At 35.0% G+C, this 26,032-nt stretch overlaps 1 protein-coding gene across 4 annotated transcripts in view; it reads right to left on the reverse strand.

The window, feature by feature from the left end:
• The window catches only part of TRRAP (transformation/transcription domain associated protein), a 100,176-nt gene that overhangs the window by 5,323 nt on the left and 68,821 nt on the right, over positions 1-26,032 (reverse strand). For 2 of the 4 annotated variants that reach the window (XM_085301679.1, XM_085301670.1), the window contains exons 57-67: positions 23,992-24,187; positions 23,464-23,729; positions 22,627-22,727; positions 19,176-19,377; positions 17,467-17,631; positions 14,899-14,989; positions 13,013-13,212; positions 12,024-12,285; positions 4,556-4,781; positions 3,767-3,984; positions 998-1,182 (exon numbers count right to left, since the gene is read on the reverse strand). In XM_085301679.1, the coding sequence (XP_085157805.1) occupies positions 998-1,182; positions 3,767-3,984; positions 4,556-4,781; positions 12,024-12,285; positions 13,013-13,212; positions 14,899-14,989; positions 17,467-17,631; positions 19,176-19,377; positions 22,627-22,727; positions 23,464-23,729; positions 23,992-24,187 (2,112 nt within the window). Of the gene's footprint in view, positions 1-997; positions 1,183-3,766; positions 3,985-4,555; positions 4,782-12,023; positions 12,286-13,012; positions 13,213-14,898; positions 14,990-17,466; positions 17,632-19,175; positions 19,378-22,626; positions 22,728-23,463; positions 23,730-23,958; positions 24,188-26,032 lie in introns of all 4 variants that reach the window. The other 2 variants (XM_085301660.1, XM_085301651.1) reach the window with 1 other exon arrangement.

Below are 26,032 nucleotides of genomic sequence, written 5' to 3' on the forward strand. Positions count from 1 at the left end.
AGAAACACTCTGGGTAAAACAATTCATTTACTACCTTATTACAGCAAAGTTACCTCAAAAAAACAGACAGACAAAAGCTGAGAGATACCTTTGTCTGCTTACGTAAATGGATATTGTGCAACAGTTTTTCCCTGGCTTTAAACATCTGCAATCTATGATATTTAACTACTGTAGCATATACCGGCCTAATTAATTAGAAAAAGAAATAAAGTTAGGATCTGTTCTGTGGTACCAGAAAGAATGATAGTCATACTGACTTCAATTAAATGTCTGTTAAAGACAGTTTCATAACCTGAAGGAAACATTCTCGAAATAGAAACAGGTGTTATGTAACACTTTGGTTTATTTTGTAACAGGGAAAGCCTGAAAAGATTGCTTCTCCAAATGATGCCTAAATCTAATGTATATCTAAATGATATATCGTTTATTTCTAATAGGYGTATTTTAAATAGGATTGGCATTTTGTGTGAGAATTTGCATTAACCTTAAGATAAAAAATGTAAAATAAATTTATCAGAATTGGATATTTCATGGAGATTACATTGAGAAGGAATTTTGTACTTTCCCACAAGTATCATTTACTAGCATGAGATTAGTAGACTGCTTCTACTTGACTTGGGTGAAATGAATGCACTGCCAGTTTTCAGAGATACGTTACAGGAACATGAGGAGGCCTCCATCGCATACCCAGCTGTACCTATTCATGTAAAAATAAAGGGCCAAAAAGCAATCAAACCCTGGTCTTTTTTCAGTTGCAGTTACCCCTAACAACCTAAGTAGAACAGATGCACCTTTTTGAGGTTTTCCAAGATTATCTAAAATACCAATGAGAGAAAAGTTCCCAGGAATCTATGAAGCAAAAAACAAACAAACAAAAAATCAAAACATCACCTCTGTAAAATATGTATGTCTTGTATCTGATGGAGCCRGCAGGGGGACAATATAGTAGAACTTTTAAGAAGAAAGTCTGAATAAAATTCATTATATATTCTGATACCTGATGGCTAGCTTGAGTCCCTCGTGCTTGGACCGTTGCCAGCCTGTCATAGTAACGAGAAATAGGGTTGTCATGCTCAATGCCTTTCTTGGCACAGCGTTGCTTGTAGATCTCCACCAGGGAAAGAGAAGAGGGATTGTCTTCAACCAAACGCATCTGTGGAGAAACTGCCACAACACGAGGGACTAGGGATAATTTGAGAAGGTGAAGGGAGGACCGGGGGAGGGGGAGAGAGAACAAAACAAAACAGTTAATCCATCATCCAAACACTAAGAGAAGAATCATCATGCAAGTATCAGCCCTTAAAACACTTCTGTGATAATCAGCTGAAGCATACTGAGTGAAAATTGTTATTACTATACTCACAACAAATTCACAAGCTCAGTTAAAAAGAAAATGAGAGGAGAATTTTTATTTTAACTGGATAGAAACATCTCAACTATCTCAGCAAAAATTGAGCATTCATTATTGTTCCCACAGGGGTTTGTAGCATCTGATTACATAACATTGGTGTCATTTCAGTAAAAATGACCCTGAAGAACAAAACTACTGCGGTCAGAATATCTGAAGTGATCCACAAATACTGAGAGAAACTTGAAGATACTTGAAGGACAGGTGTTTAAATGACACTAAAAATAACAGAAGGAAGATGCAGTTCAAAAGGAAGAAAATTTAGAGCCACTGAGTTTTCACCTGAGGTGCAGTAAGTTATCTTGCAAAAACCCAATTTATACTTTCAGTGACACTCAACAGATATTTGCATCTCCCCAATGTCAAGAAAGAACACAGTTCTTTCCATAGCCAGCTTTTCCAGTGCCACTACTTGCACTGCTCAACATTGATCTCTGGTTACCAGCAAACCTGTTCTCTCATCATTTCCTTCAGAAGTTGTAAAAATTAGTCTCAGAATACAGTGATAAGTTGTTGAAATGCATTTAAATAGTTTGTTGTAATTTCTTCAGTCTTAAAAAAGAAAATGCATTCTAAGAAAGAAGTGGTCTTAATGAGCTAGTTCTTCTGGACTTCTTCCATTAACCTTCGGCAGTAGTGATCTGCAAGTTGTTTTAAATTTTATYGTGTAACAAGGTACAGAATCTTCCAAAAAAACTGTAGTTTAAAAACAGCTCTTTGAAGGACAACACATTACTTGATTGATCATGTTATAGATGATATATTTAAGTGCAGTGGCTTTTTCTATTGTATCTTTCAAGGCTTTGTCTACTGTATTTCTGTTATTTTGGAATGAGAATGACATGAAATGGTTTTCACGCATATAGAGATACTACATTTGCTTTCTGTTATAACCAATACTTTGGATTGTATGTTTGTCTTCTTAAAATTTGATCTCAATTTTGCATTTCTAGCTAAGTGCAGCCTGTACCACCTAGCCACCTAAGCTCATGACAGCGACTTCATGTCAATAGATACTATGAGCACAAAAAGGAGAAACTGATAAAACTATTTTTTTTAATGAGAGCTCAGCACTTTTAAAAAGGACAACAGAAAAGCAGCAGCTTTGTCTTAGTGTCTTAACTTAAGGCTTCCCTTACCCACTCACCAGCCAAGGCTTATTGGAAGTGACTAGCTCAATGTACAGAACTTGTTTATTTGAAGTTAATAAGTGATTCAATGACCTTCTGAAATGAACAGTATTTATATATTAATATGAAGTTATAAGCCATAAGCTGGAACTTACCAACTACTTAAGTATCTGGAAAACAACAGAAATTAACTGTTCAAAGTCACTGAATTTATATTAGTATTTGAATCATAAGCAGACCAAGTATGTTGCCAAATGAAGACTGGTATTCTCTGTATTTCTCAGAAGTTAATTTCATGAGTGAATTATTTGCAATCCACACATGAAACAGTCATGATGTACAAGCAAAGAGAAAGAATTAAGACTGTAGGTTCAGTTAATTCACCATTTCTGTTTTGAAATGTTTAAATACGTGACCTTTTAAGTGCATTAATATTTTGGCAATTTATACACAAAAAMCGTATTGGAACTAATCTTACCTCTCCTTGCTAAAGCCTCTCTAACACTATGTTTGTTAATTCTGTTTTGTTCAAGCACTGCCAGGTGGTGCTGTTGGCAAAGTGCACTCTCCAAACCAAGCAACCTTATACAGGATCATAAAAGTATATTCAACAAAAGGCTCGTGTCCAATATCTAGACTACGAATGGATATTATTTGGCAACAACTAACTAGTCAGTATATATTCCTGAAAGTAAACGTCACCACAGATTTCTATATAAAGTATGTTCTCACTTGGGTAATTCAGAAACCATCTATCAAATTTAAAGCTTTAGGAAAAAAAAGAAAAATCTTTCTTCTTCTTCAAGGTTATATGGAAAAGGTAAAAGAAATCAAATATTCACATACTAGGGGAAATCCCAGTATGTTTTGTTCTCCCCTCCCCAGTTGTCTTGAAGCGTTTATTCTAAAGCATATGCATCCCCCTCAATAGCAGAAGATCCAGTGGGCATGCCCCACTTTATACACTGTCATTCATGACTGAACTTTCCATGACTGAACCATAATTGACGTTTGTAACCTCTTCTAAAAACACCCTAAATCACATACATCTACTTTCCTTCTTTAGAGWGGAGCCAGAAAAGCCCATATCACCTAGACATGTGAATTTAATGTGAATTTTGAATCAAAAATTTCAGTATTAGTGATTGGTGGCCCTCAAACAAATTTGGCAATTATAAACTTTGAATATAACATATATTTTAAAATACCATGAATCTCTTTGCAGTACCTGTGAAAAATAAATGTCTTTTTGTGGTTTCCTTCCTTTTCTCTAAACAGGGGTTCAAAAGGCGAAGGAGTTGTAACACCCGCTCTTCTCTACGAGACTCTGTCAGGCAAGCATCATTCATTACCAGATATGGGTAAATCTTTCCATTATGGCCTCGGATGTAGAGTCTTCTGGCTGCAGTGTTGTGCTTCTGAACTATCTCCACTCTGGGCATAAACCTATTAGGAAGAAAGAGGGATTAAAGCACCTGAGCTGATCCCTTGTGACATTAAATTAGGACATATTAAAAAAACCAAAAAAATCCCACAACTATATAAAGCAGTGTAACTGATTTACAATGCACAACTCTATTATCCAAATAACCCAAGGTTTCTTTTTTGTAGTCAAAAAGCCTGTGTCCTCTCTCTCTTTTTTTTTTAAGCATGGTTCTTGAACAAAATTAATCATTACATCAGATCTTGATCACTATTCTGAAGAACAGTTGGCTATTCTGCGGGCTACAATAAAGGAAATACTGTCAATTTACAACATAAAAGAAATCCAACTATAATTTTCATGTAAGAAACAGTACAGTTGCCTAGTGAGACAACGTAAAATTACCAGAACAGAATTAAGTAAAAACTAAAGGTACTATACCAAAATGTCACAATGAAATATGAGTTTAGATATGTAGTTTAAATAAAATGAAATATTTAGTATATCTACTTTTGCACAGAGTAGATGGGAGAGGCTTCGATTTTCTTCTCAATTTTCAGAATTACAATTATCCTTTCCCCAGTAATAGTTTACCTTGCGATTTTGATGTAATAATGTGTTGGCTTTGGCATAAGGAATTCTCCAGGTATCTCTACTTCTGCAGTTTGAGCTGAAAAATTACTTAGAAAACGACACTTTTCCTCTATGAGGAAGAATTTTGGAAGCTGTTTAGTTTTTGCCTCTAGAATTTTGATCCACTTCTTCAGCTTAGAGATAAGATTATGAAGTTTCATAGAACCTGGTACACTGAAGTCAAAGTCTGAAAGAAAAGAAAAAATAAAATAAAATAAAATAAAATATATATATCCTTAGCATGTCAAATTCCATATAGGATATTTAACTATCAGCTGTTTGAAGTTGGCACTTTAGAAGAGGTTCTTTCAGCCACATGCCCTTAAGCAAAAGGCTTTAAAGGAGCTTCACATACAATTAAGTATTTTTTAAAGTATCACACTGGTCTTGAATCCTATTGTGAAGTGGAAACCTAGCTACTACAATCATCAGCTTAGCATGGAAAAAGAAAAAAAGAAAAAAAAAGGCAAAAAAGCAGTATACTACCAAGCAAGTCCATTACAGGAACATATCTATCTATGAATCCTGGACGCAAAAGGTAGTTGGTTCAGACAAATACAGAAGAGATAAAACAATCACAGAACAAGAATCAGAGCATAATTGATATAAGATCATACAACAGCAATAATGCTAGGACTGTAGGTGCTGCAGGAGAACAAGTCATACAATTCAGTGGTGCGAACCAAACATATACACAGAGTTGTACTACCTTTATTAATCAGACTGTTAGATATTTCATTTCTATTAAAAATATCTTTTAGTAATATCCTAAAATTACATACAACTTAAACCTATCAGAATATGCCACCTCTTTTCTAAACATAACTCTAAATTATTCTCTATTTACTGGTAACTCACGGAATTTCCAAAGGGTTTTCTACTTCACAGTCCCATGAACATTCAAAAAATATGCTGTGAAAATTCTGAATACTATTATTGTATTTWACTGCCAGATAGTGCAACCAGGCAGCATAGAAAAAATGCAGTAATAAACCAATGGATTAGGTTAGATCATATCATTTAGTGAAAGAGAAAAGTAAGCTTATTTTACAGTCTAGCACTACAATTTTTTGCCTGTTTCATTAAAAGTGATTTATTTATTTAAATCCAGCAGAGGCTTTTTACTTCTAAGAGATGAAAGAACCTCAACGGAGGATATAATGTGCAATCTGTGAGCAACTCCAGGACAAGCAGTAAAATCGCTGTTACTATTATTCTTCTATTCTGAGTTGCAAGAATATTCGCTTTCTTCTTTCCTCGCTCAGATAACAATTGCATGCCACCACAGGGAGAACAGATATGACAGCCTAAGCRAAAATGACAACATTATGCAAACAGCCTGCTCTTTCCTCTGCGACATAACAGCATTCCAGCGTGGCACTCTACTCCAGCACACACGCCAGTGAGCAAGAACTTTCTCAAGGTCAGTCTTATACACTATGTAAATAAATTTGTAAAAATAAACCCTGCAACATCCACCATTTTCTGATCAAACATCAGTGCAATCTTCTCAACATTGCTCCCATTACAGCTTCAGAACACAGCAACTAAATAATTAAATTTCCCACAGATCTTTCCCAAAAGAGCAAAAATGAATAAGCCACATAAACAAACGAAATTATGGTTCAGCACTTCAATACCACAACTGTGAGAGATGAAATACAATCTGCAAGAAGATAAAATGCTGTCTGAGTAAACCCCATTAGTTATGGCATCCAAAATTCTGCAAGTTAACTAACAGACTTGATTTCTTAAAATACATTTCTGTCAAAGAGCCTAAAATGATGCCATTTTAGGTACATCATGTTATGAGTGAAAAAGCAAGAGCAAGAAAGAGACAGAGAACACTCACTCAGTATTTCCAAGTTTTACAGCTCAAGCAGAACAATCACTACCTTCGTTATAGTTCGGTACAACAGAAAATTAACRGAGATGAACTTGAACCTTATTACAGAAGCTGCTGTTCAGTATGTCACATACATACAGTATTTTGCTAAGTTGACTGAAATAAAACAATTCTGAGTGCTGCTCAGAGGTGAAACAGATTTGACCACACAAATATGCTATGACATCTATCTGCATATGTGCTAGTAATTAAYTAAGTACATGCACACAGCAATTACCAGATATAAAATATATTTTCAGCTACAACTAAAACCACACAAAACTGATCATCCACGAGACTTACTTTTACAAACAAATACTTTTGTCCYTTTAGCCATAAGAATTAATACGCCTCCTCATTCTTCCTCTCTTTCTCTCAGATTTTGCATGTTCAGGATGCTATTACTAAAGAAAATAATGTGATGCAAGATTCCTTTTATTTTGCTATTCTGTTACTTAAACAAAAAGTCAGAGAACACGTAACCTAATATATCTGGAACAGTACTAGTATCCACAATACTCACATGTTAGATGCTTTCAGTGAAAATCTTAAATCTATCAACCAAAAACTGATCAAAAAAGCCAAYACACACAAAAACCTTTCCACCTGTATATGGAAAAAAAAGTCTTTAATAGAAAATCCAGTTCCTTTTTAYGGATATTAGAAATTATTATCACTCAGCAATATTCTCTTTTCTTTTTCTACATGGTATGGGCCGCACATCTACTGCAATATCACTGTAAAACATTTATTATAATTCCAAGCCTACCCTCTAGTGAGCAGTGAGAGTAAATCACTTCATGAAAGTGACAAAATTATTGAATCATTCATCTCCTGACTCCCTGAAGTGTATAAAAGTACCCCCAAATTGCAACTAGTTTTTATGCTAATATGTGAGTCACCAAAATAGTAAAAGTATGCATCAATATTATGTATTTTTTCAAAAAGAGTCATTTAGTTCACYGTGGGAATATCTCCAGTTTGTTGACATATCTATTTTAGGATTTTTGTTGTTTTGTTTCCTAGTGGCAGACTGGAATAACAGAGAGAGTTCAATTAGTCTTTTTGTTCATGTCACACAGGGTCCATATGAGGAGAGAAAAAACAAAAACAAACAAACAAACAAACAGCTATGAGAAAAGAAATGCGATACCAGATATTCCCCATTTCACAAAGCTTCTCTGGTTGGCAGACAGATAAATAACAGCTTTGTTTCAAACAAATCAAGTTTTTCAGTAGTTCCTAAGGGAGAATACCTTCACAAGATAACAGAGTAGTCTAAAATACCTTACTAGTTCATTTTAATGGTGATGGTCACAGAAGACCATGATATTTTTCAGACTGCATTTCAACCAAGGAAGCTTGCTTTCTCTGACCCCCAGTGCTGCTACAGATTTTAGTGTTGTGTGTGTACTTTGAATGAACACGTTTATTTGAAGCCTTGAATGCCTGATAAATGACTACCTGAATCTATCCAGCCAAACACAATTTAGAAACCTTAAGTTCTCATCAGTTTCAATGAAATGACAAACAGGGAGCACCATCTTCCTGCCAGCAAGACAGAYTTGACCTGAAGAAATCTTGATGATTCTTTAAATAACTAGATAAAACTACAACTTTTCTGTACGAGCCTAATTCTTTTTGAGTAAGTGCTGTAGCATCACCTCTCATGAAGCACTACAAAAAAGGAAYGACTTTTCTTAGCAAGATTGGAAAAGAAACCCTTCTGTCTCCTGCAAAACCCTTGACCTACAGAACAGGAACAGAGTATTGGGGGAGAAAAAAAAAAATCCACACTCAAGACCCAGGGATCTCCAACTAAAGGACATCTATCATGCAAGATGCCATGTAGGACTGAAAAGTAAGTTTAGCTCTGCAGAGTAGTTCAAATCTCTGATACATACAATACTGAGGAAGAACCAAGCATTTCCAAGCTGTCCTACACTGCACCTTCCCAAAGTTCTTTTTAATGTAACAGGAACMGTGCTTAGAAAGCATTAGAAAAATAAGAAAAAAATCTCAGTGACAGTTAAGAAAATAGGTCAGAGAAATACAAGCCAAGACTTCTGGTTTATCAGTCAATTCTAGAAACCCAAGACTACAAAGACCAGACCAAGTTCGATTATCATGACAATTCCAGCCTCTTGAACTGGATTTTCTGGATGACATCTTGTTATCTAAAAATTACAACAGAAGCACAAAAAGATCTACCCAAGTAATGCTATGCTTTTCACTTGAGGGAAAAAAAGTTCCTTTGAAAAGCTGCAAACGAATAACAGCTCTTTCTCCTGCCCTCTCCCCCAACTTTAGGGGGAGAGAAAGACTTCAAGAAGATACTTAACTTCTTTCTGATTAAAAAGCTGCTATTCATAGAGGAGATTTCACTGTACTGGGTGGCAAAACATTCAAGACACTTACCTTGCCATTTCAAAAGTATATTGTGGAAGGTTCCACTAGAATTAAATCTGGGTGGAGAGGAGGTCAGAAAGAAGCACTGATCCAAACTCAAAACTCTATTGCCTGCCCAAAAAAGAACAATTGAGGCAGTTTTTCTCCTCTGTTCACTGCTGAGAGATTTCTCTAAAAGGGAGCATTTTTCAGTATTTGCCTGTTCTTTGATGTCAAAAGTTTAACAGCAAAGGAGAGAAGGAACAAAGAAATATGTATCTAAAGTTCCAGAAGAACATTCTTTTCAAAGTAAAATTTGCTTTTAAAAACATATAATGTTAGGATGGAAAAAGATGTCTGAGCAAAGCTCTGGTGGTCCAGTGTGCTGCAGACAAAGACTTTAGAAACTAAGTAATAGTGTGACAGTCCCTAATGGCCCCAACCTTTCCTACCTGTGATTTGCAGGAACCAAGATGCATCTCAGATGTTGATGGAAGAGCTTATCAAAYTAAACATAGCTGAAAGTGTCTATAAAACATTGCTGACAACATTAATCTGGAAATAACTGAAGATGACATTTTACTCTAAAACARCTCTCAGCTTGGATATTCTTGCAGCAGAAGGCAACCACTGCAATTCTCTGTCCATCATCTCAATATAACATACTGAGAATCAGAGCACAAACAAATATGAAAGTTCTAGTGCGACAAAAGGGCAGCGTATGATTTAAAAATTGTTTCACATAATATTAACGCATTCTTTTTTATGTTCAGAAAGGTAATTAGTTCTATTTATTTAGTTATGTACTGTTATTGTAAAATTATTCAAAAACTTGTTTATTTTCTGCATAATGAATTATAAAACTGCACAATAAGATGATCAGCTTAATTTCATCTGTTTTCCCAAACCTTATTTGTGAATTAAACATTAAGTTTAATAGATTAAAATAAAATCTAATCTAGTACTAAGTAAAATAATTATTTTAATCTGGTAGCTATTCATGTTTCATCATAATTGAAAAATAAAAWCTGACATCTTCAGCGAAAGAAGCAGAGAATAATTACGTATTATTATATTGAAGTTTACTAGGAAATGCTTTGCAATGACTTTACATTATTTGTCTTTGTTATTTTACATGCTGATCCACATAATCCTTTATAAATGTTGTGATTAGATACCAAACCTGGAAATTTTAAATGCCATTTATAAAGACATGCAGAGGAGTACACAACAAGCAAGTAGAAACTGAAAAACCTATCAGTACCATTTTTTTTTTTTTTTTTTTTTTTTTTTTTACTAAAAATAGAATTGACTGGCAATAAAGTTTAAATTGGTTCTCTAAAAATGTTTTGAAATATTATTCTAAAATTTGCAGACTTGAGCCTAGTATTTTATTTAGTTTTCCTTTACAAGTCTTGAAACCCCGGATCTCCCTAACACTCGTATCTTAAGGAAAAAAACTGAGAGAAACCATAACAGGGCAAAATAACTCAAAACCAACCAAAAACCCAGCACATCAACATGGATAGCAATGAAAAGTGCCTAGACTGTTACTGGAATGTACGGACATGTAAGCCATTGTACAAATGGAAAACAAGCCCAGATGTATTTTGTTTCCCTACAATCTTCAGTCAAAGGCTCACAAAATGTTTCAACTACCATCTCCTTCCCTAGTAGCCTTCATCCATTAAATTTAATCATATGGTCCAGGACTTTCATTATCCACTGTCATGCAACTGTTGTGCCTCAAAAGGACATCATGCAATAGATAATGTGCACAAGATATGTAGGTCATATCTACAACCGAGTTACTTTCACAAGATCCCCATCAGTTCACTTTTTTTCAAGTTATCAGTAAAATGCTTGAAGGGGGAAAACAAACAAAACACACAACACAATTACCACACACTGAAAGTCTACTTCTCAGACTCCGTGAATGCTCTGTTAACCTCAAATATTTAACGTTGCCTTAAGTTAAAATTAACTTAGAATTCTAAAAAGAGTAACTTTTCAATGCAAGATTCACTTTTGCAAAGGAATCACCTTGATATGAAAAGGGTATGTTTTTCATCAGCTGTGAAAGCTAAGATGAGGGAGTTTAACTCTTGCCAGGATCATCCAAGTGAGACTCCCAGGAGGGTAAAGAGAAAAGTGGATTCAGAAGATGATGAAAATCCAGGTCTTCACTGAAATTCTCTCTTTCCAGTTATGAACAACTAATTAGCTTGAATTCTTCCGTTTAGAAAAATTAAACTATTCCTTTTTATCTAATTTTACAGTCATCTTTAAGGAAAAACTGATGAGTGCAGATAGGAATTTGTACAGAACCCCACAGAGCTGGCAATCCACTAATGCTAGTACATGTCAGCTTCTGTCATATATAGCTGACATGGTCTTAATACTTTTCAGCAAGTGCACCAAAACCACATGGTACTGCACAGAGGCTTTTGTTATATTAAATCAACATCAGATATATATCAAATATATAACTCCACTGATAAATAGAAGCTGAAGGAAGCAAACAAGCTACTTCCCTAAAGTGTCTTTTTTATTACAATTGATTAAAGTTATTTATTCAATTTACCTAACAATTATGTGAATTTGTGTAATGTGATCTTTATAATCCAGCTATCCAAAACACTAAAGTAATCTTTCTCGTCAGAAGTAGCCTTTTTTAAAAGACTTCACACAATACTGTTAGTGTGGAGTTCTGGAGTAAAAACAGCATTAAATTCTGTTATCCATCATAAAGTAGAGACCATTATTGTCCTCATCTGTGGCAGGTAATTCTATGCAAACTGCAGAAATGTTATAATGAGCTATTCTAATTCATCTTTAAACACATATGGGATTTGATCACAGCTAGKGTAATGAAGATAAAACAAAATAGCACTAAAGTTTAAACTTATTCTCTATATTGTGGTCCGTTTTTCATTGGTTACTCCACAGAAGAAAGTAATAGATAAAATATTCCAGGTTTTGTTGAATGGCAGAGAGCTGCTCTTTTCTGTACTCTCTCTCAAGGGAAAAAAGTTTGGAGGCAGAGTGAAAAAAAAACTGAATGCTTTCACAGGTAAACTTTGGGCAGGGGAAGAAAGGGGAAAATTTCTCTGGAAATTGAAAGTAAAAATTTAAGAATATGTTTTWAAAATGTACCTGTTGTAAATTGTCCTTTTAACTTCTGAAACACAGGATCTTGAGCTGTTGCCTGTGCTCTCCTGGCTAGTGACTCTGAGGCTGCACTGGAAAACATGGTGGACACATTAGACACATTCTCAAGACCTACTCCAAAAGTGCTGACTAACTTCTTGACAAAATTAAGCGTATGAGGAGTGATTTTGGCATCTGAAACTGCTCCACTTTTCTCAAAGGCAACTGAATAGCACTTTGCCAAGCCCTGCTGCAGTTGTCTAAGAACCTACAGATAAAAAAAAAAAAATACATATATGTAAATATATATAGCAAAGAATGTATTTACTTAAAGCTGTATTATTAAATTGGATCAGAGTATCAATCAGAATGTCAGCACTGATTCTTATTAGCACTGCAAATTAACATACTGAACAGCAGAAATACTGCATCATATAGTGAGATTTGCTCTTCTAACAGCAGCTAGCTTTTATGTTTTGTGATAAATTAGAAAACAAAGTGGTACAAGGAAACATTCTTCAAACAAGTGCTATGAAGTCTGTGTTAGGCAGACAGAACTGAACAGCCTACCACTCTGAGAGGCAAATAATAAAAATTGAGTAGGATGTCCATCTGCTTTTTGATATCATTCAAGCATTTCAAACATATCAAAATAATAATCGCCACCTGTCACAGACCACCAGATCAAGAAGAAAAACAGTATCTCCAAAACTTAGCATAATAAAAATTTTTGGTTAATGTAAGCAACAGCTGAAAATCTAAAATTAGAGGCATTTATCATACTAATAATTTTGGGAAGCTTCTGTATTGATTCCAGAAATAATTAAGCTCCTTAAAACTCCAATAAGAACTGTCAGTTATAGGAATACATCAGTTTATTAAAAAAAAAATCTATTTGTTTTGATTAATGTTTAAACGTAATTCTAGAGAATAATGTCACAGCTAACTTCTCCTTAGCTAATACATAAATATGAAGTCACATCAAAGCCAAATACCTCCTCATGCCAATTTTCTCTGAACCAGACCATCTGATCTACAATGCCTTCCAGAGAAGACAAAAGTGTTGGATGCAATTCTCGCTGCATATGCATAATTCTGCTGCACCGCCACATTGGTGCAGTGGCTCTGATTGGCCCAGGATCTGAGGCAGAATGGGACTGATTTCCAACTGAACTTGGCTGTTGTTGCCCAGAATCTGGAAAATGTAAAAGAAAAATCAAAACAAAAAAATAAATAATAAAAAAAAAWTTAAACGTGATACATATCTGCAAGAAATAAAATAAATTGTTCCAAAAATTTGCTTTATATTTACACTAAGTGTTAATCATATGTTATCTAATGAGTCACAGAAAATTTAGCTTTTTYGAAAGAAAACTCTGCTTCAAATGGTGTTCAGTGGTACAGGGTTCCTGAAGTTAGAGCAAAATAAGCACTCTTCAAAAACACAAGACATCTAGCTTTAGCTTTTACACTACTGAACTGAGCTCTTGAAGTAATTGACATCTTTGCATATAGGATTCAATTACTTAAATTATGCGCATCCCCCCACCTTTTTTTGGCGGGTTCTCACATGTAACTGGAGGAATAAACATGCTGATGCCAACAACATGCAAATTATCTTAGAGTGCATCTTCTAGTAGAACTGATTGCTTGCATAACTATATCATACAATGATTACACACAGAGTTTTGATTGACCAGATTATGACCCACTACTTCAAACAACATCCAATTTCTACGATCAAAGATCTCAGCTAACCCACCAAGACAGCAATAGTCTGTGGGACAATTACGAGAAAAATATTTTATCAGCTATCACTGTACATCTAGCAATTGGAAGAATTTGGCACAGAAGACACTGTTGCTGGATATGAACGTAGTTAAGGAATTAAAGAGAAAATATTTTTAATGAAAATATCTTATCTTAGTCTTACAGTATGTGAGCATCTCTTCCTCTTCTACTGGAGCACCCAAAGAAAAATAAGACATTCTTTAAATTGTGCCATTTAAATTTTTATGCAGAAATTTAATGGACCAATTCACAAGAAAAATGGGCAATTAACTAAACAATGCACTTTGTAATAATGAATACAGAGCAGAAAGGAAAGTTCTTCAAYTGTCTTTTCTGAGATTCCTAAGAGATTATACAGGACAAAAGAAGCAAGTTTGTGGAATCGCTTGACACAGTGATTCTAAATAGAATTTATTCTTGAAAAAGTGGTTCACAAATCCTTCAATGTTGTCCCCACTTCCCACATATTTGCTCAAAACAGAAATTGATTTTATTTTTTGTTAACTTAGATGCTCATTTTACTTGAAAGTTCCCCATAAGAAGCAATTTTACAAATGTTAAAATACAGTTCATTCACAGAAAGCAGTTTATCTCATTTGAGCTACATAAACTAGTTTTTGGTTAAATTATTTTAAATATTTGAATTATTCAAAAGGAAACAGAATGCCACGTGATTCATGTTCCAGATCAAAATTACACAGCTTGCTTAGAAAACAACGACTCTCTCCTGTATTTGTAATCTAAGAATTTTCTACCTCTACTGKTAGAAAAAGCAAATCTCTGATTCTGTAAAGAATGTGTGATTCTCCACAGTTAAGGTGAGATGAGACTTAAGAAGATGGAACTCTTCTTGGTGAATATTTTATTCAAGAAATTTCAAGACAGCTCAAGCCATCTGTAGGTTAAACCTCAAAAAAACAAACAGAACCCAAAGTTTATCAAGATTTTTTTTCCTTAGATTCTCTACAAAACATATCAACTTAATCAAGGCTATTTTCCCAGTAAAGTCAAGTATAACACACAGCAGTGACCAAATTATAAAATGGCAGCTCCAAAAGAGTCCAAACAATTTTATTGTTATCAATCTCACCGCTTTTGTAGCGCTCTCGTTGTTCTATCTTCAAGGTCAAATAAAGGGTCCTGATAGGGAAATAGACAGCTTGGGGATATACTCTTCCCACCTATATGAAGGTATAGATACATTTGCTATTTTCTCAGTTAATGAAAACTGACTATAGATCAAGTCAATAGGTACAGATTCTCCTTGTAAATAAGTGCACATCAGTAATAATTATTTCCTCATTTTACATAACAGCTTATGGAAAACTAGGAAATTAAAGACCATTTCAGTAATAGAAATCCRAAGAGAATTAAATGGTGACTCTCCACACACATTAGAACACACCTAATTAGGGCTTTCATATCATGTTGTCTAATAAATCTGGAAACAACATAAAGATGAGTACTGAGGCCAGCTCAAGGATCTTACACACATAATAGAACAAAAACAGATACAATGACACCGTCTTGTCTTTAGATTAGGCCCAATACTATATGACAAGAAGGCCCATTAGAAAGTAACTATACTCTACCTAATTGCAGCACTTAATGTAAGGGGATACCAATTTATCTAAAAAAAAAAAAAAAAAAAGCTATTAAAAAAGTAAAAAAAGCTAAACCCTCAGCATCCCTTTTAAAATCTACAAACCTCAGTATCTATCAAAGGAAAGAAACAATGTAACTAAGTACTACTGATGAGAGCACATCTCAAGATATGACAAGAGGCTTCCCCAGCCACAATTTTATTAAACTACGTATTGTTCTTGCATCCAAATGCGTATGGTAAGTGGTAGAAGTTTTCTAATGGCAATTCACTGTTCAGTAACATACTRTTGATGACAGACTACTAACATGACATACGTATGGTTCATGCTGTCAATCAAGAATAAATTAAGGAGAATTGTAAAGGCCTGGTTCTATTCTGCAAACTTATGGTTTCAAACCAGTAAAACACTGTTCCACACTGGCAAATCACAAAACCTGTATTTTTTTAATCGTATATCTCTTCTGTGAACCCAAAGATTAAAGGCAAGATTATTAAAACTATCTGTGATATTTATGAGCCTAAGCTCTACCAGTAGGACTTCTGCATAGGCACTCACTTCTGAAAATTTCACACAGAAGTGCTTAACAATAAACAAGGTCTCTACAATTCACTTGAAATAGGTTTAATCTGTCTGCTGTCACGAAACATTTGAGCACACTGGTGTTGCAAGACAGTATCAAGTTACATCAATCAGGTATCTTGCTCTAATTACTTTGCTTTCTCAAGCTGCTCGGGTGCACGGCCTCTGTGGCCTCTTCAAAATTTCACTTTGATTTTACAGAGACAGCAGGAAAGAGAAAATGTGCACGCACACGCACACACACACACACACACACACACACCCCTATGTTATATACACAAGCATCAATGCACATGCAAGCACATGTGGCATATTCTCTCTTTATGAGAATACACATTCTCTTTTTGGAGCTCTGCACAGAGGATGGGCTAAGGGAGAAGTATGAAGGGAGCTGAACATCTCAAAAATACAGCGTGAAGGAAAGAACGGATAATACTAAGTGAGAAATTCAGAACAACAGTTTTCCTCTGCCAGTTTTCAGGGAACTGTGGAGTGCTGTAGACAGAAGTGGCCTAGGTTAAAGGCTGTCGGGAGAACTTCATATATCCACCTGCGTGTCAGCAGGAGAGCTACATGTGTTCACTTGCATGTTAATAGGACTTCACAACTATTTTAGATTAACCTGAGTGAACAAACATATCAAAATGCCTCCAGGGTTTGTGCAAGCTAAAACAGGGCTTAAGCTAGTGAGTGAACAGGTAACACCTCTAAAAACATGGTATTGAACCCTGTTCACACCAAGCAGTAACAAAACCATCTGGAAAACACATCAACAGAAAAATGTCACAGATTTTCCATCAGCTGCAGTAAGTCCTATAYAGCAATTTTATATAGAAATACAGGTACACTTTCTGTTCCACTGATTCTGCTTTAGAGCAGACAGGAGAAGGCAGCAAAATCTTAAAACCAAAGCAAGAATAATCAAAGCTCATCTGTTGTTTGAAGGTACAAATCCAGGAAGTCCAATTCTTCATCTACCTCCATAAACCTCATCCTTATTCTTCCAATTTCTATATGTGTTACACTCAGCATGAAAATGTACAGAGCCTCTATAAAGCTTCCTGATGGTGACAGCCAGAATACTTTTTTAAAAATTATGTCTAATAAAAAAAAAGCACTAACAAAACAGTTTCTCCGTCTAGTCAYTAAATCGAAAAATTCTTTATTCCTACTTCTATGTTACAAGCATTTACTACACACTTCCAAATGCATGTGTGTACCATAGTATTCACATAATATCATAACATGCAGATATGGCATAGTGTTTCACTGGATTTAACCTCATTAAGTAACACTCACTTTGAAAGTAACAATATTCTGCTTACAGAGAGAAATAAACAYATACACTTGTTCATTCAACAACAGTTACAAATAATAGCACTTTTAAAGCTTAGCATTCTCTTAATTCGCTCCTAAAAACATTTATATCTCACCTTGAAAACACAGAACTAATGATGATCTTTTGTACCTACCTGACTAATGAGGTTGAGGAGGAGTTTGCCCTCAGAGCCAACCAGGCACGTCAACAGCTGGGGAATCCAGGCGAGCCACTGAATAGGCGGGACACCGATACAGTACTTGTCTACTGCATCTGCTAATGTGTTCTTATCATCATCGAAGCTCAGGAGCCAAAGAACCTAAAAGACAGTTTCAAGCGGACAATCTCAGGGCTTGAACAAATTAAGAATGCAGTATTTGGATTATGCAGAAAAAAATGACATTTTATTAACATGATACTGTTTTATCTGGAATCCTTGCAAGTGTCAAAGTTTAYTTGGACACAAGAAGTTGCACTTGTTATACCTTGCCAATGTTATTTTTTCTCCTAGAAAAAAATATTAAAGGATATTAAAAATATATGCAGATGCACTGGAAAGCTAAGGAACAAGAAAGAAAAAAGCCAGTGAAGCTGAGTGCATTCATAAATTCTTTGGTTTTTTGGAAAACAAAGAATGTTTACAGAATACAAACTTTTGGGGTAAAGTTAACTTTGATGCAAAAGCTTGAATATTTGTTTGGGTTTTTTTATTACTATTATTTTAACTGGGCAAGTCTAATGAAAGTTTTTCACATGTGAGTTTAAATTCAAACATATTACGCACTGACTATTTGTCTTAAGCATCCAAAAATAACTGAAGTAAAATTKGGGGATTTGACAATACAACACAAATAGTTAACAGGAGAACATGAATGTAGTAACTGTGTTTGTCTAATGTACTAAAACATAAATAGGAGAGGAAATTTCAGAAAATTAAGCATTCATTTTGTCAGGAGATTAAATTAATTACAGCTGACACTGCAGCTATAACAATCCATGATTCCCATCACTGACGGAGACAGAAGGGACACCCTTTAAGTTGATGCCAGGTAAGTAGCTGGAAGAGGTGTCTATACAGAGCTGAAATGCAAAAKTGGAACAAGAAAGTGCTGTTAATTCTATGGTTTTGACTTTGCTAAATATTTGACTAAATTCAAAAGCTGAAGCAAAGAACACAAGAAGGCTTGTACGAAGTTAAAAATCACTTAAAACCATGTAACCAGACAAAGAGAGTAATAAATGTCAGAGTGCTAAGTAGGCACTAAAACTATCTTCTATTTGTTTCATGTTCAAAACAGAATGACTTCCACAGTCTATCAAAAGTTTTTAAATTTTATTCATGAGGAATATTAAATATACTCAAACTGAGATATATATAATGCAAAGATCTTTCACTGAAATTTGTGGAAATAGAATAAAAACTTACAGAAAAAGCCTGTTTTGAGTAAAATGCAATAGCAAGGTAAGAGTTAATATGATTATCCATTCCAGCAATAAACAGACACCAACTCATGATACTTTTTAAAACACTGCATGATGATTTTTAAAAAGGCATGATGCCTTTTTTCAGATTTCTCACTGCATCATAGAGTAGAAATGCTGAACATGATAAATTTTCCCCATATCTCCCACACAGAAAAAGGTTCCACATCTAAAGCTCAGATATCTTGGTGAAGTAGAAAAATGCAGGATAAGCTACTCATCATCTACTGTTACCATATGTAAGCTTGCAGCCTAAATTAAAGCTTTCAGTTAATAACTGAGCTTCCTCTAATTGCACAATTTTGGGCACTTCAACACAATTCCAGCCTCTTCTGAAGAGGTAGAACTCATTAAAAAAAAAAAAAAAAATCTAGATCTTACCTTTGCTAAGTATTTTCTTGATTTGCTCTCATTCTGATGACGACATGCATGCAGGTAGCAAGTAATAGCAGACACACCCAGGTGGAGCTGACGTTCTTTCACAAAGATATTCTCCAAGTAATCACCCCACATGGCCCATGCTTTCACTAGCACATCATGCATCTGCACAGCTGCAGAAAAAGCTTTATTCGCTTCTTCAGACCTGCATTGTGACAAATGTGAATATTCATTTTKTATCAATACAAAATTATTACACTATCTAAGAGGCAGAAATCTGATARGGTAATTCAACCACTTTTTTAATACTGAATGATATCTTTCCACTAAGTTCTCTAGCAAGCTCTTAAGCTTTCTCTTAGCTTTCCTAATCCTTTTAGCATTTAGRACCTATGAAAGTAAATGTTTCATAGTGGGAACAATTACATAAATATTTAAGATACTCACATGCTCCCTAAAAAATTAAAAATTTTCCATTATTTAGAAATAAACTATATTTATTTTTTAATCAAGTGCTCAGCTACTACCAATCAAAAATAAACATGATATCCAAACTTAGTAATGAATCTTATCCTGCCACTTATCCTTTTATTTCTTCATCCCAATGAGCATTTAGTATACTCTAGCCTAAGTATATCATAGCGATATCCTGCACATTTGAATTAGTCACAGKAAAGAACGCAGATAGTGTGATAGTATCCAAGAAATGTTGCCTTTCCCTTTCACTTACCTGAGAAGTTCTTTCATTTAACAGCAGCTATATTATAGCTTATACCTATTATCTATACTATTAACACTGACTCAACCTGAGTCTGAATCAATTAAGTAGGTCAAAGACAAATAATAAAAAAAAAAAAAAAAGGTCAGCTACAATAGGGCCATTTTCCATATCCTGGCACTGATTGGCAAAAACTGCCTAGGACTGAATTGCAATTGCAACCCAAACAAGAGAATAAGATCCTGGGAGAGAAAGAATGAATGATAACACAAGACAAGCAAAAGCAAATGCATCAAAAATAGTTCTCTGCTGAGCAAAACYGGAGGTGAGAAAAAAGCAAAATTGTGAAGATGTATTAGCTATTCTTTGGTGGACTACATCTTACTTAACTGTTTACTCACACCAATCATGAAAAATTTAAAATAAAAGTTATCTAAAAAACAGCCAGTTTCTGACCTCCATTGCTAAAATGTTTATTTTCCAACAGCAAAAACTGAAGAAATATGAAGGCGAATCATACAGATCTTGAATTCAGAAAAAAAATGTTTTGGTAATCAAAAGATTAGTAGTTTGATAATTCTAAAGTCTTCTCTAGGTTTCCTCAAAAGCACCTAGTTTAAAGTTTWGCATGATACATCTCAATATAAATACAGCCCTTGAATCCATAATCCTGTGGAATACGCATTAACATTTCAGGCACAAAAATAAAGGATGAGAAAACACACATATACATTACTGAATTGAAGGAGCTTTTAAACCACTCTGGAATCCTTTAATACAGAAGTGCTCCACTTTTCTCTTATAGAATAAGCATTTAGATAAACAGCACAAGATTAAGTACTGCTTGTTTATCTCATTCTTAAAAACATAAAAATATTATTAGCTTKAAGGATCATAGTCTGCAATGATAAACAAATTTAAATGACTACCTATTGGGTTAAAATGATAAAAAGGGAAATAATTTTATCTGTTACAGTGCATATTAATTTCTATGTTACCCATGTTACTGGCTTTCAGTGGCGTTCTGTACCCTCCTTTGAGGTCCAGAAGCATGCTACCACAGGAGCAGCCTGATAAATGACTTGGTATCACTATTTCCCTTCTACAACAACAGGACGTTCCACTAGATTTTCTTTTCTCSCTTTCTACTATTTATCATTCCTGACACCTGAGATGACTTTTTCAATATGGTTTCTATCACCTTGCTCAGAGCAGGGGCAGCTCACGCAGCTGCAACACCACAGGTGACCTTTCTCGGTTTCGCTGGCACCCAGGGCTGCACCTCAACCCTTGGCCGTTCCTCCTAACTGTATGCAACTGTAGTGTTAAAAAATGCCTGTATTTATTTTTGGCAAGATTTAGAAACTGTAAATAAATCAAAACTGTGTTCTAAATAAAACTCATTACCTATCCTATCCTGAAGGAATGAACAGTTTTACTTTTTTTACTATTTACTTTTTCCTCCTGCTCTTAAAAAAGGAAAAGAAAAAGAAAGAAAATAAAAAAAGCAGGGAGGGGGAAAGAGTAGATTTTCTTCTCTTTACACCTCAACTACAACTAAGCTCATTTGTCGTCATAAAAAAGCTCACTGCACTTTTCATTAAAGTAATTACATTTTGCCTATTTAAAATTCTCTCTTGTATCCAAGAAGACGATATTCATCACTTCCTGACTTAAATTGCTATGTGGAGCTGAAGTGTACAGCTTAAAAGCTGATGGATTTAAATCAGTAAGTGTATACCATGTGAGCAGTAAAGGAGTGATTCCACCTATATGTAGCATGCATTAATACTGCTATTAAAAATCATGCATACCAAAAGTCATTGAAATCTGAAGGTGTTTTAAGGTCTCACCAGGCAAAATCTGACTACTGAGATATTTGTTTACTGGATTAAAGAGAGCTCTTCCTCAAAGTAATAAGATGCTTGTCAGCATAAAGCAAAAACATTAGAAAGGTAGTTGTCTGAAATCAATGTTTGCACTTAGGTGTTTTTAATTGCTACAATGCAAGATGTCTCGAACACATACCACATTAATCTCTCCAATTCAATTATCTGAAATGAGTTTGTGTCACATTTCCATGTTGGATGACACAGCAGACTTGTCTAAGCACTCTGAATTATGCCACAACATCTTCTTATGCCTTTAACAGCTATAGCTTATAAGAGGGACATATACAATGTGCAATGAAACAAACGGAAACAAAAAACACAGAGGTTTGCTAGTTTTGACTAGACAACTTTAAGCTTATAGATTGAAGAGCATTTTCTCCTTAGTTTTGTATATGATGTTTACATTAAAAATAGCTAAAGCCACCTCTTTTTGTCAGCTACTCTAGGAAATTACTCAAGTCTTCATCAGTTTGACTAACAAAGTAGCCATGGAACCAAGGAAAAAAGCATACTAAGCTGTTAAGCTTTGGGTAGATCTTTTCTCCCTGCCCCTCCCCTTTACCCCAGCCTCTTCTCCCAAAATAAGATTTTTTTAAAAAAAGAGCTGATGAAATGTTTGCTTTAGCTAGTCTCCCTATACACTTAGAAATATTACCAGTCATTACATCTTTAAACTGCACAGCAACCAAGTGTCACCTGTACTTTTACTTTCTTTAACAGTTGTGCCAAATTTTAGTCTGTATAAACACACGGAATTACTTTCTTGCTTAAATATTGTGATTAAGTACRTCAGCTGCATTTTTCTTAAATGTGTGCTAGTGCCTCTTCCAGCCAACACACTTACTTGTTAATCTGTGCCAAGAACATTCCTTTCAATGCATAGAACTCAGCAGTCATCTCCTTGGTGAAGTACTTCAGATTAGTTGATTCAATAACTTCAAGACCCTGTTAAATAAGCCTTAATGAAAAATATCTTCTAAAATGGAAGTTTCTATAAAAATGAAAGTGCCATAAAAAACAGCCAAAATATCCTCCTGAAATTTAMACAACATGAATTTTTACTGTTTTTATTTATTTTCTATTTAATTATCCTTTAAAAAAACATGGATTGAAACCAATTTTAAGTTCCCACTGGCCTATGCAAAGCTATCAGATGTTATAGCTAAACCTCACCAGATGAAGGATTATTATTTCTATCTTAAAGTTGGTTGACCTTATGTCAGGGTTTTTTGCCTAGTCACTGTTCTTTTTTTCCTATCCATTTAACTCACTCAGTTTCACTTCAGTATGTCAATATTCCTCACTCATACAGGGTAAGTCACTCAAAACCTTTATTTAGATCTTCACTTAGTCTTGTGATAGTATTGTTTCTTTTGCAAGTCATACTTACGAAGTCTGTTCCACTTCTCTCCTAAAAAAAWTTTTTTTTACTTGTTTGTCCTCTACATTTATTTGGTTAATTTTTTAAAATAATCATGTATTCAGCTCAAACAGGACAGTTCACTTTTAACTCTAACAGCATTACTTAAGGCAACTTTATGCATTTACCTACAACATGACCAACCAAATTCAGACTGTGTTCCATATACGGGTCACCTATTCAAATAATCGCAAATTGCACCGGTGATCCTAGAAACCCCCTCGAGTTACAACAACAACTTCAAAGATAAAGCTAACGTACCTGCATGCATTCATTTTTGCCCATGACTCCTGCCAGTTGAAGGTAACACTTAACTTGCTGGCGGATTTTCTGAAAGCAGTCCACGATGGGCACAGTCGGAATGGTATGAATGCGACTCAGTATATCCAGAGCTACGTTGACCAGCCCTTGTTTTCGCGCTATCTTTCCATACTGGATAATTGCTGATGCAGAAGCATGAACTCCCAACATAGCATTATTGGAACTAGGATCATGCTGAGAACTATTCTCATATGCAGTCACAATGGCTAAAGATGAAACATGAAACATTTGTCATTATAAATGAAACTGTGTATGCAGCAAAATCTTACATAACAATAAATATACATGAAATGATGATTTAAGAAAACAGAACTTATAAACAGAAATTCAACAAAAATAACCCTCTGTCGAAAAAAAAACAACAAAATTCCTGCATATTTAAATAAAAAGAATACAAAGAACTTATTTCAAACAATGTGTTGTCTTGAAAATTACATGATGAATGCATGCTGGACCAGGCAGTTTTACCCTGGTAATGATGTTGTCTCCACATGAAAATGCTGCTCCAATGGGATAAGTCATCTGACACAATAGGTAACCTGTTCCTCCAAGTCTTTACAACAGTCTTCATATCATGGAGGCTGTTGTTTCTCCCTAGATTAGTTGGCTGTAATCCTGCATTTATTTGGGCTGCTTCTTGAAGTTCAATTATTTGTTGTGCTGCCTAGAAAACATTAAACAATATAAATCATCATTAAGGCTAGTGCAATCTGCTGGCTGATTCCATTGCTAGAAAAAGATCTCAACTAATGATTTCACCTTTAAATCATCATTAACCAATTTATTCATTAAGGAAAAACAGCAGAACTACTCCAGGAGATTGATTCAACACTTTAGTCGCTGATGAAATGTGAAATTCGGCCACCGAGTTACCGGCATAGGATTTCTATCAACAGTGGCAAGCCTTAAAAAAATAAATTAAAATAAAAAATAAAAAAATAACAGAATAAAATATCAGGGCCATAAGGCACCTTCCTATCTACTTGCAAAAGTCACTGTGTAACTTCAGATGTCCTCTCCATGCACAACCCTTTCTCAGGGAACTTAACATTATCCATTTGGGAACAGACACTCCTGATCTGTAGTTAGTCATTTTCCTGTAATACAACGTGTTTGACTGAAAGGTTTAACTTTAGCCATCTACAACATGCCCTTCCTTGATAGAATGAAGGTAAAAAAATCCCTAATAATTTCTTCTATTCTGAACCACACATGCTTTCACAAGTTATTCCACAAATGGCAGTGTCTTATTTATAAAAAGCATTTTTTTTTCCACAGAAATCAAAGGAAACAGCTTGCTGGCACTGGCACTCTCTCCTCACCTCTGTCCCTTTGCTTCCACATCTAAATACAACACAGAAGACCCCCGCTTGCTGCGCTGGACTTTATAAYGCCACAGTCATGGGGAAGATCTCAAAACACACGATAAAAAAAATAGCAAACTATTAACAGCTAAAAATATAAGCATTTAGGTTTCAATTAAAACCTAGCCTGCAGCTGGAACTTCCTACACCCACTCACAGAAAAGCACAAGTGATGGCACACACAATCTGCTGAAGTAGAAAGACTGATTTCAAATATTCCCTTGATTAAAACAAAACTTTCAATAGCATAAATTCCCTGCTCCTTCTTAATAGAAAGCTAAGCATACCAAAACACTACCTTATGCCTTCCTGAAGCKATTACCTTAAAATATTCTGCAGTGGCCTTAGATTTGAGAATTTACTTGGGCTGAGAATAGCTTTTCACAGACATCTGATATTCCCAAATTACTGAAAGGAACAAACAGAAGATGGCAGCACTCTCACATTTACTAACAGGAGCAGACACAACCTGTAGAAAAGGCCTACAAACTTTCAGGGAATTTAATTACCTGTAGTACAATAAAACCAACATAGTATTCTCTGAGCTACCTCTCGGCAGATAACAGCTGTATTTGCTGTTAATCAACCAAATAAGATAAGTTATTTAAATTTGGAGTGATTTTTTTTTAATGGAGTCAAATCTCTTGAAACAAAATAAATTAAGGAAAGTAATATTTTCCTACAGTCATCTCAGTATCAGCTCTCACAATAACTTAACCTTCATCCTACACCCATTCATCACGTAAATTTAATTTTCTCACAGGTATTTAATCACACACTATCTGATATTAAAAAAAAGTAATTACTGCAGTGCAAATTCACTGCTGCATTTGTACCTCTGTCATTCACTGCCTATTTTATCATTTCTTCAAGGGTGATATATACATACAAGATTATTTTTTAAAAACTGCTTTAATTGATATTTGAAARCATTTAAATACTTCATACAGCAACATTAATCCTCCCATGCTAAAGATCCTGCCAGTCTTCGGGGAGAAAAAACTTAAAATACCAACGAAAACTCGGCAGGAAGGAATTAATTCCAACACGAGTTGCGCTGGCTGCGAGCGAGCGGCTCGGAGGAAGCCGCTCCGAGGGAGCGCTGGCGGCCGAGCCGCCCCCGCGGCCGCTGCCCGCTGTCGCCC

The sequence above is a fragment of the Rhea americana genome, unplaced genomic scaffold, assembly GCF_003343005.1.
Source record: "Rhea americana isolate MKP2758 unplaced genomic scaffold, rheAme1 scaffold_10, whole genome shotgun sequence".
Lineage (NCBI taxonomy): Eukaryota > Metazoa > Chordata > Aves > Rheiformes > Rheidae > Rhea > Rhea americana.